This window comes from Elaeis guineensis, chromosome 13 (genome assembly GCF_000442705.2).
Source record: "Elaeis guineensis isolate ETL-2024a chromosome 13, EG11, whole genome shotgun sequence".
NCBI lineage: Eukaryota > Viridiplantae > Streptophyta > Magnoliopsida > Arecales > Arecaceae > Elaeis > Elaeis guineensis.
The window spans coordinates 13016669-13034014 of NC_026005.2; the positions used below are offsets into that span (position 1 = coordinate 13016669).

Below are 17346 nucleotides of genomic sequence, written 5' to 3' on the forward strand. Positions count from 1 at the left end.
TCCATGAGACAGCAATTACAATCTCCATCATCTTATCCATGGAGTCCCAATATGTGCTGTTTCATCGCCATTGCCTCGCAACTTTTGACTGGCCTTCAGCCACCGGATCGTGTATAGACCGGTATAAAGAATCTAACAAATAGATGGAGCGGACCCGACGCCTTTCCTTTTCACTCAATTAATTTCTTTTTGGTGTCCGATCACCTAGGGGAGAGAGGAGAGACGGGGCTAAAAATAGAGGCTCCGCTAAACGTGATACAGATTAACCTTTTGTTTGATATTACCGAAAATGTTCCTTGATGTTGTGGTTGTGAAAGCCCATTGGATAGCTCAAAATCCGAGACGGGACCACCACGTTGTAAAGAATTTTTTTTCCTACCACTACACGCCAGAGAAGTTTGAAACTTCCACACGAGTCAACACAAGTCAAGAAACAATATTTTTTTCTTATCTATTTTGTTCTCTTCTTTCGCAGAATAATATTAGCTAACGGATACCAACGACTGGAAAATCTAGAAGCCAATCTAAATTTGCCACGTGTCGTTTCAAAGATTGAAACAGTGTGAACGGGGGGAGCATCATACGTTGTCGGCGATTCTTTCTTCAGAAGTAAGAAAACGGGGAACTAATCGACGACACTCCTCCGTCTATATAATGAATCCTTCTAATCTTTGCTCTCATCGCCTCGGACGCGAGAAAGAGAGGGAGAATTAAATAGGATCGGGAAGAATGGCCGCAGTTGGAGGTGAGGACAACAGCGCCGTTAATGGCGGCGAGTGCCACGATCTCAAGTCGCTGCTCGCCGGCGATGAGAGGGATTTCCTCGTCCGTAACAATGGCGATCAGGTACTTAGACAATACTGATTTAGGATTAGATTTATTTAAATTCTCAAGAAAGTTTCTTTCGGCAGATTGATTTAGAATCTAATTCTATTTCCTGCTTCTTCTTCTTTTTTTGTGGGGGAGGGGATGGGGTTGAAGATCCTGCAATTATTTTCTTTCAACATTTTCTTCTCACGATGATGTGATAATATATAATCTTACATCCCTGTAAAACACGTAATTCCAGCAAGCATGTTACTCCTTGGTTATATTTGAAGTTCTGTAATTAACTTAGGTAATGCTAAAACCTTAAGATACAACGGGAAGTGTACATTTAAACAACAACTTTGTATCTTAATGAATTCGCAATGGCCTAATTCGTTTCTCTCGAAAGAAAATTATGCTTGAGTAATATTAAATATTTTATTAGAAGAATGGTAGATTTGTAATGTGTAAATAATCTCGTATATAGCAAATCAGATTCTTGCGCTTCAAGAAAAGAAAGAACTCACCCATGTTGATCTGTTCTGCACTTGGACACTCCTTACACTGAATCTATATGTGAACAAAATTTAAATGGCCGGTGACTACTTGCTATCAGTTAGCAGATAATTGATCAAATCAAATGTCGAATATCACATTAACTACGTATCCACATGCTCTTGCTAAAAAACCATTCTTCTGATACGGTAAGAAATTTGGAGTTGAATTCTTCAGGTGAGGATCGCAAATCTTGAAGGGAAAACTATCGGTCTCTACTTCTCAGCCTCTTGGTGCCCACCTTGTAGGCGCTTCACCCCACAGCTGATTGAAACCTATGGTGAGCTCTCCTCAGAGGGGAAGGGCCTTGAGGTTGTCTTTGTGTCAGGTGACAGGGATGAGGATTCATTTAATGGTTACTTCTCAAAGATGCCATGGCTAGCCATTCCATTCTCTGACTCTAAGGCCCGTGATCAACTTAACAAGCTTTTTAAGGTGAGGGGCATACCCCACCTTGTCATCCTTGATGCAAGAGGGGAGGTAGTTAATGAAGAGGGTGTCGAGGCCGTGGGGGACTACGGTTCTGGGGCGTATCCCTTCACTCTTGAGAAGATCAACAAGCTGAAGGAGGACGAAGAGGCTGCTAAAAGGGAGCAAACTCTTCAGACCGTGCTGGTTTCGCCATCCCGCGACTACTTGATTTCGAACAATGGAAATAAGGTTATCTCCATCTTTTTACTGTGGTTTTGTTATATAACTTTATTGCAGCTGGTAACCGTTAGTGCACGGTATTTTTTTTTTTTTTATTTTGGTTCTCTTAATTATATCAATTTACCAACAGGTATCTGTGTCAGAGCTTGAAGGAAAGATAGTATGCCTGTACTTCACAGTTAATGGTTTCGACCCATGCGACGAGTTCACAGTGGTGCTTGCAAAAATATATAGAACTCTGAAGGAAAGGGGAGAGAGCTTTGAAGTTGTGTTGGTGTCCTTGGATGATGAAGAGTCATCATTCAAAGAAGGCTTTGCGAGCATGCCATGGCTTGCTATCCCTTTCGAGGACAAGAGCCGCGAGAGGCTTGTTCGCTACTTCGAACTCGAGACAGCACCAACTTTGGTTGTTCTTGGCCCTGACGGGAAGACTTTGCATACAAATATTGCTGAGCTTGTGGAAGAGCACGGGGAGGAAGCGTGGGAGGGATTCCCATTTTCTCAGGACAAACTGGATCTGCTTGCAGAGAAGGCAAAAGCAAAATTGGAAGCACAGACACTGGAGTCCCTTCTGGTTTCTGGGGAGATAGATTATGTCATTGGCAAAGATGGTGTCCAGGTAAAGATTTTATTCAATGAGCATGCAATTAATATCTTGGGTTAGTTCTCATCTTCTTATTGAAATTCATATTGATATAGGTTTGATTCTTTCTTACCTGCCCAAAGGTGGTAAACAAAAGTTAACTTGAGATTGTGTGAGCCAGAGGTTGCATGAATCAGTGTAAATAAATGAATGGCAAAATATGCCACAGCCTTAACCAAAATGCATCATTCTAATTTTCTAGGATGGGCTATTATGTCCTTTTTGACTATGATTCTTCTCATTAGAGCTATATCTTTGTAGTTTCAAACAGCATCCTATCATTCCCATCTTGAAAATTGTCGAGAAATACTCTACATTCAGCAATAGGGGTGAAACAAGCCAAGCTAAGCCATGGCTCTAGTTTGGTTTGTTTTATATTCGCGTTGAGCTTGATCTAGCTCATTTAATCTCGAGCCAAGCTTGAGTTGCTCATAAACAATTTGTTTAAGAAATTTGGTGAGAGTTTAATATTGTTTGAGGCTTTCATTTATATAATGTGGTGGAATAATCCCTATATCTTTATTTTATAAATTTTGTACATTCTATTCTACAAAATCTATATTAATTTATAAAACATAATTGTATTTTTTGGTATTTATATAAAAAATAATAATTAAAACTATTTATGTTCTGTTTATGAGTATTTTGTGTTGATTCATCCAAGCTTGAACAAGCTAAACCTAGCTCTAGCTTTGTTCGTTTCTTGACAAAGTGAGAGCCAAGGTCTAGCAAAATACGTGCTAGTAATTTGTTCTTTTGCCAACCTTATGCTAAAGGATTGCAGGATACTATTAACTATATTTTTAAATTTGAGCAAATGGTATTCGTTAATTGATCTTGGTATGGCTTGAGTATCCTTGTTCATGCAGCCATTAGGCAATAGAATTTGAAATTTGTTCAGTAGCCAACTTTGCACTGATCATGAGGATTTCATGTACAATGAACACTGCCGATTCATATTTGACCCATTTCTTTTCACAGGTTCCAGTATCGGAGCTCAATGGGAAGACAATTCTCCTCTACTTCTCAGCACGGTGGTGCGGCCCCTGCCGCGCCTTCCTACCTAAACTCATAGAGGAATACAAGAAGATCAAGGACAAGGACAGCGCCTTTGAGGTGGTCTTCATCTCCGATGATGAAGACCAAAATTCTTTTGAGGACTTCTTCTCAGGCATGCCTTGGCTGGCACTCCCCTTCGGGGATGTGCGAAAGAAGTCATTGAGCCGCCTTTTCAAAATACGCGGAATCCCTTCTCTTGTTGCCATTGGACCTACTGGAAAGACAGTCACTACGGATGCGAAACTCCTCTTGTTGATCCATGGAGCTGATGCCTATCCGTTCACAGAGGAGAGGATCAAGGAGTTGGTGGAGAACAAGGAGAAAACTGGTGAAGAGCAGGAAGAGACCAAGGAAGGATACGTATGTGATGGGGATGTTTGCCGCAAAGCCTAGAGCTGCTGATGTTTGTGATGAAGTAAGATGGCCATGCTTTGGCTTCCTTCTACTTGCATTGTGTGTTTGCAGTGTTTTCAGTGGAATAAGAAGACAATGATTATATGAAAATTGCAGTTTGGTTGGACCTTGGCTCTATTACTTGGTAATTCTTTCTTTTGTAGATCTTTTTCGTGGCTGGGGAATCTGAGGATTGTCCTTGATTGTGAAATATGAAGCAAGTTCAATTCCTACTAGCGACGTGCAATCCACCAATAAAGTATTATCGAACCTAATTAGTATTTAAGGTGAGGAGGCTGTAAGCTCTCTTTTTAACTCAGATGATGCAGTAGCCTCTTGTTTAAACTTCAACTGGCTCATTAGTTTACTGCCTATACTTCAGGGAGTAATAAACACCTTCTGCATCATATATTACGCATGCAAAGTAATATTTATGTCGAGGAACGGACACAACCATAAAATCTTTGAATTTTCTATTTGATCAAAAACTTTTCAAAAACAGCACCAGCTAGATGAACTTGACAAAACAAGCTGTGATGCCATATCCATCCATGAGCACAATGTCAAGTACCATAGAAAGCGGAACACATTAAGTCTATCTGTTGCTGTGGTATAAATTCATTCCTCGAAATGAGCCGCATGACTTCATATGGATCACTTATGAGATTGTTGTACGATCAAAGGGAAAAGGATAAAATAGAAAAGAGATTGGAAAAGAAGACACAACCGATGCTTACATCATCATGCGGTAATTCCTTCAATAACTAAAATCAGCAGACTCTGTTTTCCCTCTGAAAGATCAAACACAACATGTCATCAATTTTGGCACTTGCTGATGGATGGCTAGGACCTGTTTAGGCTGCAGATAATGCAAGTCAGAACGAACAAGTCTTTGCTACTCCCTTTTGTCTTCTTCAGTATCTCCGTTTTGTGATGTGGCAGTATTGACTCCCACAGGCATTTTGGCATCAGGTGACACAGAAAAGCTCCAGCTTGCTTTGGAAGTAAATGGTCCTGGCTTAATTAGTGAAAGGACATCCTCTCGGTCGAACTCCTCACTTCCATCGTCGGAATTGTCACAGCCCAGCCCATAGGGCTCTTGGGCTTAGCAAAATCTGGAGAGCCCAAAATAGAGCCCGACGGAAGAAGGAGGAAGACTCCTAACCGGAGTCTTCTTCCTCTCCGATTCCAATGAAATCGAACCCATGGAGTCCGATTTAGGGTAGGATAGCTTCCCTATAAAACCCCCCTCTCTTTTCCTCTAAGGTTGGCCACGACGAGCACCGGATTTCTCCTTTTATTTTCTCGAATTTTTCCATTGAAGCCGCGGATATCATCATCGTGTTCATCTCAAATACTCGTCGGAGACCTCACCGGAGTCGGAGGTAAACCCATCTTCTCCTTCCTCTCTTCCTTCCCCTCCTTTCTATGGCCTCGTGCACCCTCGCCGGCCGTCAGGATCGTCGGAAAATCCATGAAAATAGTGAATCCTGTTTTGCTCTGTTTCGGCCGGACCCTTTTCCTCTCTTTTCCGGCCACCGACGCCGCCGGTTGCGGCGTCTCATTCTCAAGATCGGACCCTCATATCTCTCTCTCTCTTCCCTTGAGCGTTTGGCCACCGGCGACCGGCCAATGGTCAGAATTCATGAAGAAAGGGGACGGATCCCCTGTTTTTTTTCGAAAGAAAGAAAAAAAAAAAGCCACCGGCCGAACCCCATCGCCGACCGGCTTCGCACAGTCGGCCGTCGTTGCCGGATCTTCGGCCAAGCCACTACCCTATCGGAGCTCGAGCCACCGAGGGGGGGACCTCACAGTCTTCCCCTGTTTCAGCCAAGGGAGGCCGTGGGAAGGAAAGAAAAGAAGAAGAAGAAAAGAAAAGAAAAAAAAAAAAAGAAAAAAAATGAAAAAAGAGAAAGAGAAAAATAAAAATAAAATGAAATAAAAAGAACAAGAGAGAAAATTTTCTCTCTCCTCTCTCCACCTTCTCTCTCCAATTTCTCTCTCTAGATTCTCTCCCTATTTTCTCTCTCTAGACTTTTTCTCTTTTTGTGGATTTTGTCTCTCTAGAGTCTTTCTCATTCTTTGATTTCATCACAGACCGTAGAATAAACTTGAGATGAAAATAAGATGATCTGAGATTGCTCCAAAATTCATACGGTAGTTCTGATCCCAGTCCGATCCTATTCGAAATTTATAACATTTGATTCATATTAAGTCATCCTGATAGGAACTCTGAAGATCTCGATCATGATTACATCATCTGAAGGATACGAAAATTCTCTCTCCACTTTCTCTCTCTAAAATTTTTTCTCTCTTTATGGATTTTCTCTCTCTAGAAGTCTTATGGATCAGTGGAGGATCCTGATACATAGACAAGTCCTAATTTTGGTTAATCCTAAGAGAGATCCTCGATCTGTGTTATTAGGATCGATTATCGATAATTTTCTTCATATATGATTTTTATATTGATCAGGATCATGAAGAGATGATTGTCTGCATATGATATCGAGTGAAATATTTTGTTAAAAAAATTCATAAATCAAAGAAGAACATTGATTTTTGTGCTTGGATCAGTCACCAGTAAAGGTAAGAATTCCTGTACATGATCACCATTATAAATATACTATTTTACTGTTGGTCTTGCATTATTGATTTTTGCATTGTCGGATTTGAGATCGATGAATTTATTATATCTGAGATATTGTTATTTGATTTTGAGCATGAGTATGTTATGTTAATATATATGTATCAGAGATTGATGGCATGATTATATGGGTATGACATATCTGAATTGATCATAATGCAAGTCGGAATTGATTTGATGAAATCAATACATAATGATTAAATAAAAAGAAAGAGATATATGATATGGACTAGCTTTGTCATGTGGAACAGCCCGTCAGGAGCTTATGCCTGGTACAGCCCCCACTGGCTTACAGGTGGATCAGCCGGCCAGGAGCTCATGCCTGGGACAGTCCGTCAGGAGCTTATGCCTGGGATAGCCTCTCACGGGCTTTCGTACGTGGGACAGCCGGCCAGGAGCTCATCCTGGGACAGTCTTGAAAGGTTTTTTAAGTGGATTCGATCCGGATGATGACTGAGGTATAGAATTGGATAGTCCAGAACCAGAAAGAAAAGGTTAAAAATCATGTGATTATGAAAGGAGAAATGAAAGATAAGACATGAAATAATTGTTGAACAAAAGTATTTTACCTGTTATCATATGATTATGCTTCTATTTTAACAAGACAGAAAATTTATGACTGTTTGCATTATTCTGGACATTGAACATGAGATTTTATATTTTATTGCTTATCCTTATTTTCAGACTATATTACTATATCAGTGTGATATGAAAATTCTTACTGGGCTGTAAAGCTCACACCCTTTCATCTTTCTTTTCTTTTCAGAGATACAGGATGTTTATGATTGACTATGGCTTGGATTTACGGATGAGCAGATGGATAGATAGAGTGTCATAGTACCTGATCAGAGGATTGAAGAAATTTAATTTGTACCTATACAAGATTTTATGAATTATTATTAAAATTAATTGTTATGGATGTTAAGATTGTAATGATTTATTTTGGCCTTGCATATTCTTTAGGACTTGCTCTAAGGAGTGTGTGGCCATCACGTATCCGACCCGGGTGTTGGGTTCGGAGCGTGACAGAATGGTATCAGAGCTAAGGTTTAAGATCACTAGAGATTATAAAGAGATATTAAAACCTTATGTAAGATCAGTAGGATGTGACAGAGTGGCATCTGAGCTTAGAGGTTAGGTTACGTTTATTTGGAGACAATGATACAAGTGATTAGGATATGACAGAACAGTACTAGAGCCTAGGTTTAAGGTCACTAGGGATTGTCATATAAGTGATATCAAAATTTTGGGATTATAATCAATAGAGTATGATAGATAATATCAGAGTTTAAGGTTATAATCATTAAGGATGTAATAGAATGATATTATAGTTTAGGTTATGATCATCAGAAAATATGATTTATGTGGTATTTGAGTTTAAGGTTACAATTATTCAGAATTATAATTTTAGTGATATCTGAACTTAGGTTATGATCATGAGGAACATGATAGATATAAGAGAAAAGATTCAATATTTAGATTTCGAATCAATAGATATTAAGATGAAATTTATGCATAAGTGGCATATGATATCAATAATAGAATTGACGAGTTATATCTTGAATTTCAATTAGTAGGGTGGCCTGAATATAAGAAGAAGTTGACTCTGGAAGGAAGTGGGAGGTATTGATATGTTATGTTGAGTATACTAGATGATTTTGAAATGTTAAACTTATATAATTGAAGATCATAATAACTTTTTTGATTTTGATGTTAATTATCTGAGCATTACAAATTTTAAATTTATCAGAAGAAAGTTAGGATATGGTCTAAGAAAAAATTTCATCATATGAGAGAAAAATATTTTTGAGTATTGAACCCATAAGAGATCATATATAAAACTCAATCTTAGATAAAAAAATATACTTAAATTTTATTATGAGAATATGAGATACACATCTTGGTGAAATTTTTGGTTACTCAAAATATCATATTCTGAATATGATCCCTTGATCTTTCAAGTTGCATTGAATTTTCAAGTCAAAAGTTTATTTTTCTAAGTGGATCAAAAGTATTTTGATATTATTGTTAAATTTAAAAAAAAATTGATTTTATCAGAGTATGATATATAGGTTATGATGAAATCTTTAATAATTCGTATTACAATCTTTGGATTACATTTTAATTTTTCTTGTGATTGTTGAAGATGGTGAAGTGTATTAATTATTCAAGTCAAAGTTTGGATTATTTTTTTTTTAAATTGAACTAAGGCATCTTGTTAGTGTTAAATTTTGAATAACTTATACAAGGGATAAGATTTTGTATGGATTTATTGATTAATATTAAGGGTTGTGATGAAGGGAGTTCTATAAGAAATAATCAAGTTGATTCTACTTAAGGATGCTGGCTTGAGTTCTTCTAGTTTGTCAAGTTAGAATTAATTCTTTTAAAAAAGAAGATTGATTTAGAAATTATCTAAATGATTGTAAGGTAAATCTAAGGTTAACTCCAATTAATTCTAGACATGTTGGATTCTTGAAAAGTGATGAAACTTATACAATGATTTCAAATATAGGAAGTAGATCAAGATTTAATTTTTATATGCTATGCCCAAAGGTAGTAAAGATGAAGAAACTTAAAATTTTGTCCTAAGTCTTATATAAAATTTGAAGGTTGGATCTATCCTGGATTGATCTAACATATAAGGATATTTTTATCTTTGATAGACTTATATAATTTGATAAATTAATATCAAAGTGCGCAGCAAAAGCATGGTGGATTAAATTGATTAGAAATATTAATCTTTTAAATCAAAAGATATTATGATAAAATATATTAATTGCAAATAAGGAAGGATTTTATTGATAATAAAAGGATGCTATAAATTTTGATCTAATCTGATCATAACCAGATAATTTTTGTCAGTAGATCAATTCATTGTAGATAATGCCAAGAAATTTTAGATATCTCAAGTTTATTAACAGCTTGATAGTTCTGATATTAGTTCAAACTTAGAATGTTCTGACATAGATCTCATATTTTTTTTTAAAAAAAATTAATATTGTTACTTAGACTGATATAGAAGATTGAGGTTTTCTTAAGATGAGAGATTATATATAAAATTTGTTGGAAGGTCAAGAGAAGAAAGAAATCGATGACTGTGAAGAGTGCCCGATGTTTGACCTTTATTTATTTTTTTCTATCAAGGGTAGTCTGAGATAATTATGAATTTTGAGTGAAATGTATTAGATAAATAATGGTGGTATATTAATACAAGTCCAAAATGTTACAGTTCTTCAAAAAGTTGAGAAATCAATAAGAGGAGATGAATTTGAAATTTCAAATAATTTTTGTTATAACAAGATCATGAGAAATAAATAATATATATATGATATTATCGTAAGCTTGTGAATGACATGAAGAATGTAAACTTTGAAAATAGGTATCTCGAACGATATAACTTAATTTCGAGGATGAAATTATTTTAAGGAGGAGAGATTGTCACGGCCCAGCCCATAGGGCTCTTGGGCTTAGCAAAATCTGGAGAGCCCAAAATAGAGCCCGACGGGAGGAGGAGGAAGACTCCTAACCGGAGTCTTCTTCCTCTTCGATTCCGATAAAATCGAACCCATGAAGTCCGATTTAGGGTGCGATAGCTTCCCTATAAAAACTCCTCTCCTTTCCTCTAAGATTGGCCACGACGAGCACCGAATTTCTTCTTTTATTTTTTTGAATTTTTCCATTGAAGCCGCGGATATCATCATCGTGTTCATCTCAAATACTCGTCGGAGACCTCACCGGAGTCGGAGGTAAACCTGTCTTCTCCTTCCTCTCTTCCTTCCCCTCCTTTCCATGGCCTCGTGCACCCTCGCCGGCCGTCGGGATCGCCGAAAAATCTATGAAAATAGTGAATCCTGTTTTGCTCTGTTTCGATCGGACCCATTTCCTCTCTTTTTCGGCCACCGGCACCGTCGGTTGCGGCATCTCATTCCCAAGATCGGACCCTCATATCTCTCTCTCTCTCTTCTCTTGAGCGTTTGGCCACCGGCGATCAGCCAATGGTCGGAATTCATGAAGAAAGGGGACGGATCCCCTGTTTTTTTTCGAAAGAAAAAAAAAGCCGCCGGTCGAACCCCATCGCCGACCGGCTTCGCACGGTCGGCCATCGTTGTCGGATCTCCGGCCAAGCCGCCACCCCCATCGGAGCCCGAGCCACCGAGGGGGGGACCTCACGGTCTTCCCTTGTTTCAGCCAAGGGAGGCCGCGGGAAGAAAAGAAAAGAAGAAGAAGAAAAGAAAAGAAAAGAAAAAGGAAAAAGAAAAAGAAAAAAAAAAGAAAAAAGAGAAAGAGAAAGAGAAAAATAAAAATAAAATAAAATAAAAAGAAGAAGAAGAGAGAAAAATTTTCTCTCTCCTCTCTCCACCTTCTCTCTCCAGTTTCTCTCTCTAGATTCTCTCCCTATTTTCTCTCTCTAGACTTTTTTTTCTTTTTATGGATTTTGTCTCTCTAGAGTCTTTCTCATTCTTTGATTTCATCACAGACTGTAGAATAAACTTGAGATGAAAATAAGATGATCTAAGATTGCTCCAAAATTCGTGCGGTAGATCTGATCCCAGTCCGATCCTATTCGAAATTTATAATATTTGATTCATATTAAGTCATCTTGATAGGACCTCTGATGATCTCAATCATGATTGCCTCATCTGAAGGATACGAAGATTCTCTCTCCACTTTCTCTTTCTACTTTCTCTCTTTTAAATTTTCTCTCTCTTCATGAATTTTCTCTCTCTAAAAGTCTTATGGATCAGTGGAGGATTCTGATACATAGACAAATCCTAATTTTGGTTAATCCTAAGAGAGGTCCTCGATCTGTGTTATTAGGATCGATTATCGGTAATTTTCTCCATATATGATTTTTATATTGATCAGGATCATGAAGAGATGATTGTCTGCATATGATATCGAGTGGAATATTTTGTTAAAAAAATTCATAAATTAAAGAAGAACATTGATTTTTGTGCTTGGATCAATCACCGGTAAAGGTAAGAATCCCTGTTCATGATCACCATTATAAATATGCTATTTTACTGTTGGTCTTGCATTATTGATTTTTGCATTGTCGGATTTGAGATCGATGAATTTATTATATCTGAGATATTGTTATTTGATTTTGAGCATGAGTATGTTATGTTAATATATATGTATCAGAGATTGACGGCATGATTATATGGGTATGATATATCTGAATTGATCATAATGCAAGTCGGAATTGATTTGATGAAATCAATACATAATGATTAAATGAAAAGAAAGAGATATATGGTATGGACTAGCCTTGTCATGTGGAACAGCCTGCCAGGAGCTTATGCCTGAGACAGCCCCCACTGGCTTACAGGTGGATCAGCCGGCCAAGAGCTCATGCCTGGGACAGCCCGCCAGGAGCTTATGCCTGGGACAGCCCGCCAAGAGCTTATGCCTGGGACAGTCTCTCACGAGCTTTCGTACGTGGGACAGCCAGCCAGGAGCTCATCCTGGGACAGTCTTGAAAGGCTTTTTAAGTGGATTCGATCCGGATGATGACTGAGGTATAGAATTGGATAGTCCAAAACCAGAAAGAAAAGGTTAAAAATCATGTGATTACGAAAGGAGAAATGAAGGATAAGACATGAAATAATTGTTGAACAAAAGTATTTTACCTGTTATCATATGATTATGCTTCTATTTTAACAAGACAGAAAATTTATGAATGTTTGCATTATTCTGGACATTGAACATGAGATTTTATATTTTATTGCTTATCCTTATTTTTAGACTATATTACTATATCAGTGTGATATGGAAATTCTTACTGGGCTGTAAAGCTCACACCCTTTCATCTTTCTTTTCTTTTCAGAGATACAGGACGTTTATGATTGACTATAGCTTGAATTTACGAATGAGCAGATGGATAGATAGAGTGTCATAGTACCTGATCAGAGGATTGAAAAAATTTAATTTGTACCTATACAAGATTTTATGAATTGTTATTGAAATTAATTGTTATGGATGTTAAGGTTGTAATGATTTATTTTGGCCTTGCATATTCTTTAGGGCTTGCTCTAAAGAGTGTACGGCCATCACGTATCCGACCCGAGTATTGGGCTCGGGGCGTGACAGGAATAGGCATATCTGATTGCAAATATTGTCATAACATACAATGCATTGTTCAACTCAAGAATCTTCTTTTATTTTCATCAGACATGCTGCCTCATTTAAATAGCCTATAGCTTTCAAGCACATACAGCAAAACTAACCGATAACAACAGTGCTTATCATATATGTATGATGCCAAAACAACTAATGAAATAATGGAAAGGGTCAGTCGTTTCTAACAGAAAAGCCTATGAGATTTAGGTATTTGGACATATTGTGTGGACCGACATGGAATGCAGAAAGAAAACTGAACATGCAAAGAAATGAAATCTAAAGGATTGAAGTTCTACCTCATTGAGTTCTGAGAGGGTGCCCAAAGAGCACAGATGACACAGAGAAGAGAGAAGGAGAGGAACTGCCACAAGGCAGGAATGATCCACGCATTCTGCCACCGCTCATTGTACACATCAGTTGACTTGAAATATATCTGCATGAAGATATGAACTTTCTCCTTAGTTACTTAAGATATAAAATATGTCAGAAATTAATTATCAGGAGAAATTTTAAAGATGGGAACTTCTACAATAACAGGTGTGAAGATATTATAGTTCTCAAGAATGTGGGAAAATGATGCAATTCAGAACAAGCATGCAGGTTCAGATATGACAAAAACATTGGCTTTTTCAGAGTCACAACCTTGGAAGTGAAAATAAATAAATAAATAAATAAATAAATAAATCTTAGTTTTGATGAAAGTAATGTAATAACCCAGATTTAAAAAAAAAAAACAATAAGAAAGAAAAGAACGGAAGAGGACTCCTGATAGAGTCCGTCTTCCCTCTTTGAATCAGAATGGGATTGGGACTCTAGGAGCCCTAGATCCCATCTATAAATTTTCTCTTCTTTATCTTAAGCAAGCCATGAAAACATCAGACTTTCTCTCTCTTCTTTCTCCCTCTTTTCTTTCGATGGAGTCGTTGATTGCCTTCACCGTGCCCACCGAAAATCAAGACCGGAGATGCGACCGAAACTAAAATAAGGTACCAATCCTTCCTTTTCTCTCTCTTGCTCATCTTCTCACAACCCTAGACCTCACCGCCGGCCATCGATTTTGCTGGAAATAAATTCCAAAGAAGATCCCCTATTTTCTCCATGTTACCTTGTTTTTTTTCTTTCCGTCACTGGTTGCCGTCGTCGGTCACCAGACCCGATCTCTCGACGTCGTCGGGGACTGTTCCACCGGTCGGAGTGGTGGTCAGTTGGGGGGGAGGCCCTTAGTTCGAGAACAAGAGGGAGGAAGGACCTCCCCTGTTCCGTGAAGAAGAGAACCACACAGTTCCTCTGCTCCCGTGAAAAGAAAAGAAAAAAGAAAAAGAAAAAGAAAAGAAAAAGAAAAAGAAAAAAAAATAATAAAAATATATGTGAGAGAAAGTTTCTCTCATCTCTCTCTCTTAAGTTTTTCTCTCTCTAGAATTGGACTTCCTCTCTCTACATTCTCTCTCCATTTTTTCTCTCTAAATTCTCTCTCTATTTTCTCTCTCTAGACTTTTTATCTCTTTTTATGGATTTTATTTCTCTAGGGTCATTCTCTCTCTCTGATTGCTTTATTGACCCTAGGATAAACTTGAGATGAAAATTTGATGATCTGAGACTGTTCAAAAATTTATGCAGTAGATTGGATCCCGATCCGATCCTTATTCGAAATTGATAACATCAATCATGGTTAATCCATATTGAGTCATCCTGATATGATCTTTGATGATCTCGATCATGATTGCTACTTTTGAAGGATACGAAGATTCTCTCCCCACTTTCTCTCTCTAAAATTTTTTCTCTCTTCATGAATTTTCTCTCTCTAGAAGTCTTATGGATCAGTGGAAGATCTAGATACTTAGACAAATCCTAATTTTGATTAATCCTGAAAGAGGTCATAGATTTGTGTTATTAGGATTGATTATCGGATAATTTTCTCTATATATGATTTTTATATTTGATCAGGGTTACGAAGAGATATGATTGTCTGCATAAGATGTCAAGTGGAATATTTTGTTAAAGAAATTCATAAATTAAAGAAGAACATTAATTTCTGTGCTTGGATCAGTCATCGATAAAGGTAAGAATCCCTGTACATGATCATCATTATATTTGTTATTTTACCATTAGTTTTATCTCATTGATTTTGCATCGTTGAATTTGAGATCGATGAATTTGTTATATCTGAGACACTGTTATTTATTTATGTGATTTTGAGCATGAGTATGTTATATCAATACATATGTATCAGCGATTGATGACATGATTATATGGGTATGACATATTTATTACACTGCAAAATTTGAATTGATTAATGAAGTCAAATATTATAATTTCATGAAAATAAAAAGAAAGAGAAATATTGTTTGGACTGACCTTGTCATGTGGAATAGCCTGCCAGGAGCTTATGCCTGGGATAGCCCCCACAGACTTATGTATGGAAGAATTTGATCCGAAAAAGATCATGAAGAATCTGATCCGAGAAAGATCATGAATGATTTGATCCGAGAAAGATCATGAATGCTTTGATCCGAGAAAAATCATGACCATTTTGATCCGAGAAAGATCATGAATATTTCGATCCGAGGAAGATCACAGAAATCGATCCGAATAAAAGATCGTCGCATGATCCTGGTAGTCCAAGCCAAAGCCAAAAAGAAAAGGATTAAAGACGATATGATAATAGAAGAAAATAGAAAGATAAGACATGAAACAATCGTTGAATAAAATTGTTTCACTTATTAACATATGATAATGCATCTCTTTTGATAAAACAGATAATCTATAAATGTTTGCAGTATTCTGGACAGTGAACATCGACTTTTATGTGTTATTGCTTATCTTTATTTTCAGATTATGTTATTATATTGGTGTGATATGAAAATTCTTACTGGACTGTAAAGCTCATACCCCTTCATCTTTCTTTTCTTCTCAGAGTTACAGGATGCTTATGATTGGCTATAGTTTGGATTTACGGGTGAGCAGAAGGATAAATAAGAGTGTCATAGTATCTGATCAGAGAATTGAAGAAATTTAAATTGTAATTATGCAAGGTTTTATGAATTATTGTTGAAATAAATTATTATGGTTGATAAGGTTGTAATGATTTAGTTTGGCCTTACATATTCTTTAGGACTTGCTCTAAGGAGTGTGCGGCCATCACGTATCCGATCTGGATGTTAGATTCGGGGTGTGACAAGTAATGACTATATTTACACTACGTTTAAAGTGACAAGGAAACAGAAAAAGAAAGGGAGCAAGGTTTGGTTATTTTTGAAGTGTCTTCAACACCAAATTTTTGTAATCGCTGTTACTAGGTATTAGATAATGTTGTTGGACAGACAGGAAGAGCAGAAAATTAATTTTAATCAAGAAAATTCAGCATCGCCGTAGCTTGCACTAAAATTTAAAGAATCAGTATAGATCTACAATCATGATAGGTTTCTTTAGTACATAAGTTCATCGACTATTAAGATGCAAATTAAAAGAGAATCACCTCGGAACCAATCCAACCAACAGATACAACAACAGCAACAATTAATGCATTTGTAAATTTCCTGTAGACATCTAGCTTGGCTGTCATCCGTTTTGTCTGTCACCAATCACACAAAGACCAACAGTTATATAATATTTGGAATTAAGTTCCAGCTATGCAAATGTAGGGACCATTTATACAGCAGAAGCTAAAAAGTAAATTTCTGTTGAAAACTCCTCTAGGATTAAGCAACTAGTATAGTAGCAAGAGGAAATCCATACCCGCAGTTTGCTAAGAATTTGGATAGAGAAATGAATATCCAAATACTATCAAGATTTGTCGATATTAATTCTTGGCCTAAGGAGGAACCACAGCCATCCAGCTATAATTAAAAGTAAACAAATACTATCTTGATGGTTGCCATGTGACCGGTGGACATTGGAGACGAGCTTTCAAGGCCTTCCACTCAAGACGCCATGCATTCCCTTATCCAGTTTGTTCTCTTCCTTCGCAAGATAGTATTAACTAACGAATAGCAACCACTTGGAATAGTCTAGAAACCATTTTAAAATCGCCACGCATCCTCTTTAGATTAAACAGAGTGAACCGAAGGAGTATTTTACCTTCGGATGGGTGTTTCTTGATGGTTGCCTTGGACCGGTGGACATGGAGACGAGCTTTCAAGGCCTTCCACGTCATAAAAGTTTTATCCATGCCATGACGGTTGTGTCCGTCACACAAGTCAACAGAAGTCAAGACGTCATGCCTTCCCTTATCTAGTTTGTTCTCTTCCTTCGCAGGATAGTATTAACTAACGAATAGCAACCACTTGGAATAGTCTAGAAACCATTTTAAAATCGCCACGCGTCCTCTTTAGATTAAACAGAGTGAACCGAAGGAGTATTTTACCTTCGGGTGGGTGTTTCTTTCTTCGGAAGCAAGATAATGGGGAGCTAAACGACGAATCCCGTCCGTTTATATAATGAATCCCTCTAAGCTTAACTTTTATCGTCT

General features: G+C 37.3%; 1 protein-coding gene across 1 annotated transcript; it reads left to right on the forward strand.

Annotated features, from left to right (window-relative positions):
• The first annotated feature begins 632 nt into the window (after positions 1–632).
• Positions 633–4244, forward strand: LOC105056707 (probable nucleoredoxin 1-2). Its single transcript, XM_073248009.1, has 4 exons — positions 633–846; positions 1540–2022; positions 2144–2632; positions 3638–4244. Exons 1-4 carry the CDS (start codon positions 730–732, stop codon positions 4106–4108), a joined length of 1560 nt encoding a protein of 519 aa, XP_073104110.1. The 5' UTR covers positions 633–729; the 3' UTR covers positions 4109–4244.
• The last annotated feature ends 13102 nt before the right edge of the window (positions 4245–17346 follow it).

Excerpts from the sequence above, each read along its gene's own strand:
- LOC105056707 (XM_073248009.1), top strand. The coding sequence starts at position 730 with ATGGCCGCAGTTGGAGGTGAGGACAACAGCGCCGTTAATGGCGGCGAG. Across the intron at positions 2,023-2,143 it reads TTTCGAACAATGGAAATAAG|GTATCTGTGTCAGAGCTTGA; the intron begins GTTATCTCCATC and ends ATTTACCAACAG. Across the intron at positions 2,633-3,637 it reads TTGGCAAAGATGGTGTCCAG|GTTCCAGTATCGGAGCTCAA; the intron begins GTAAAGATTTTA and ends TTCTTTTCACAG.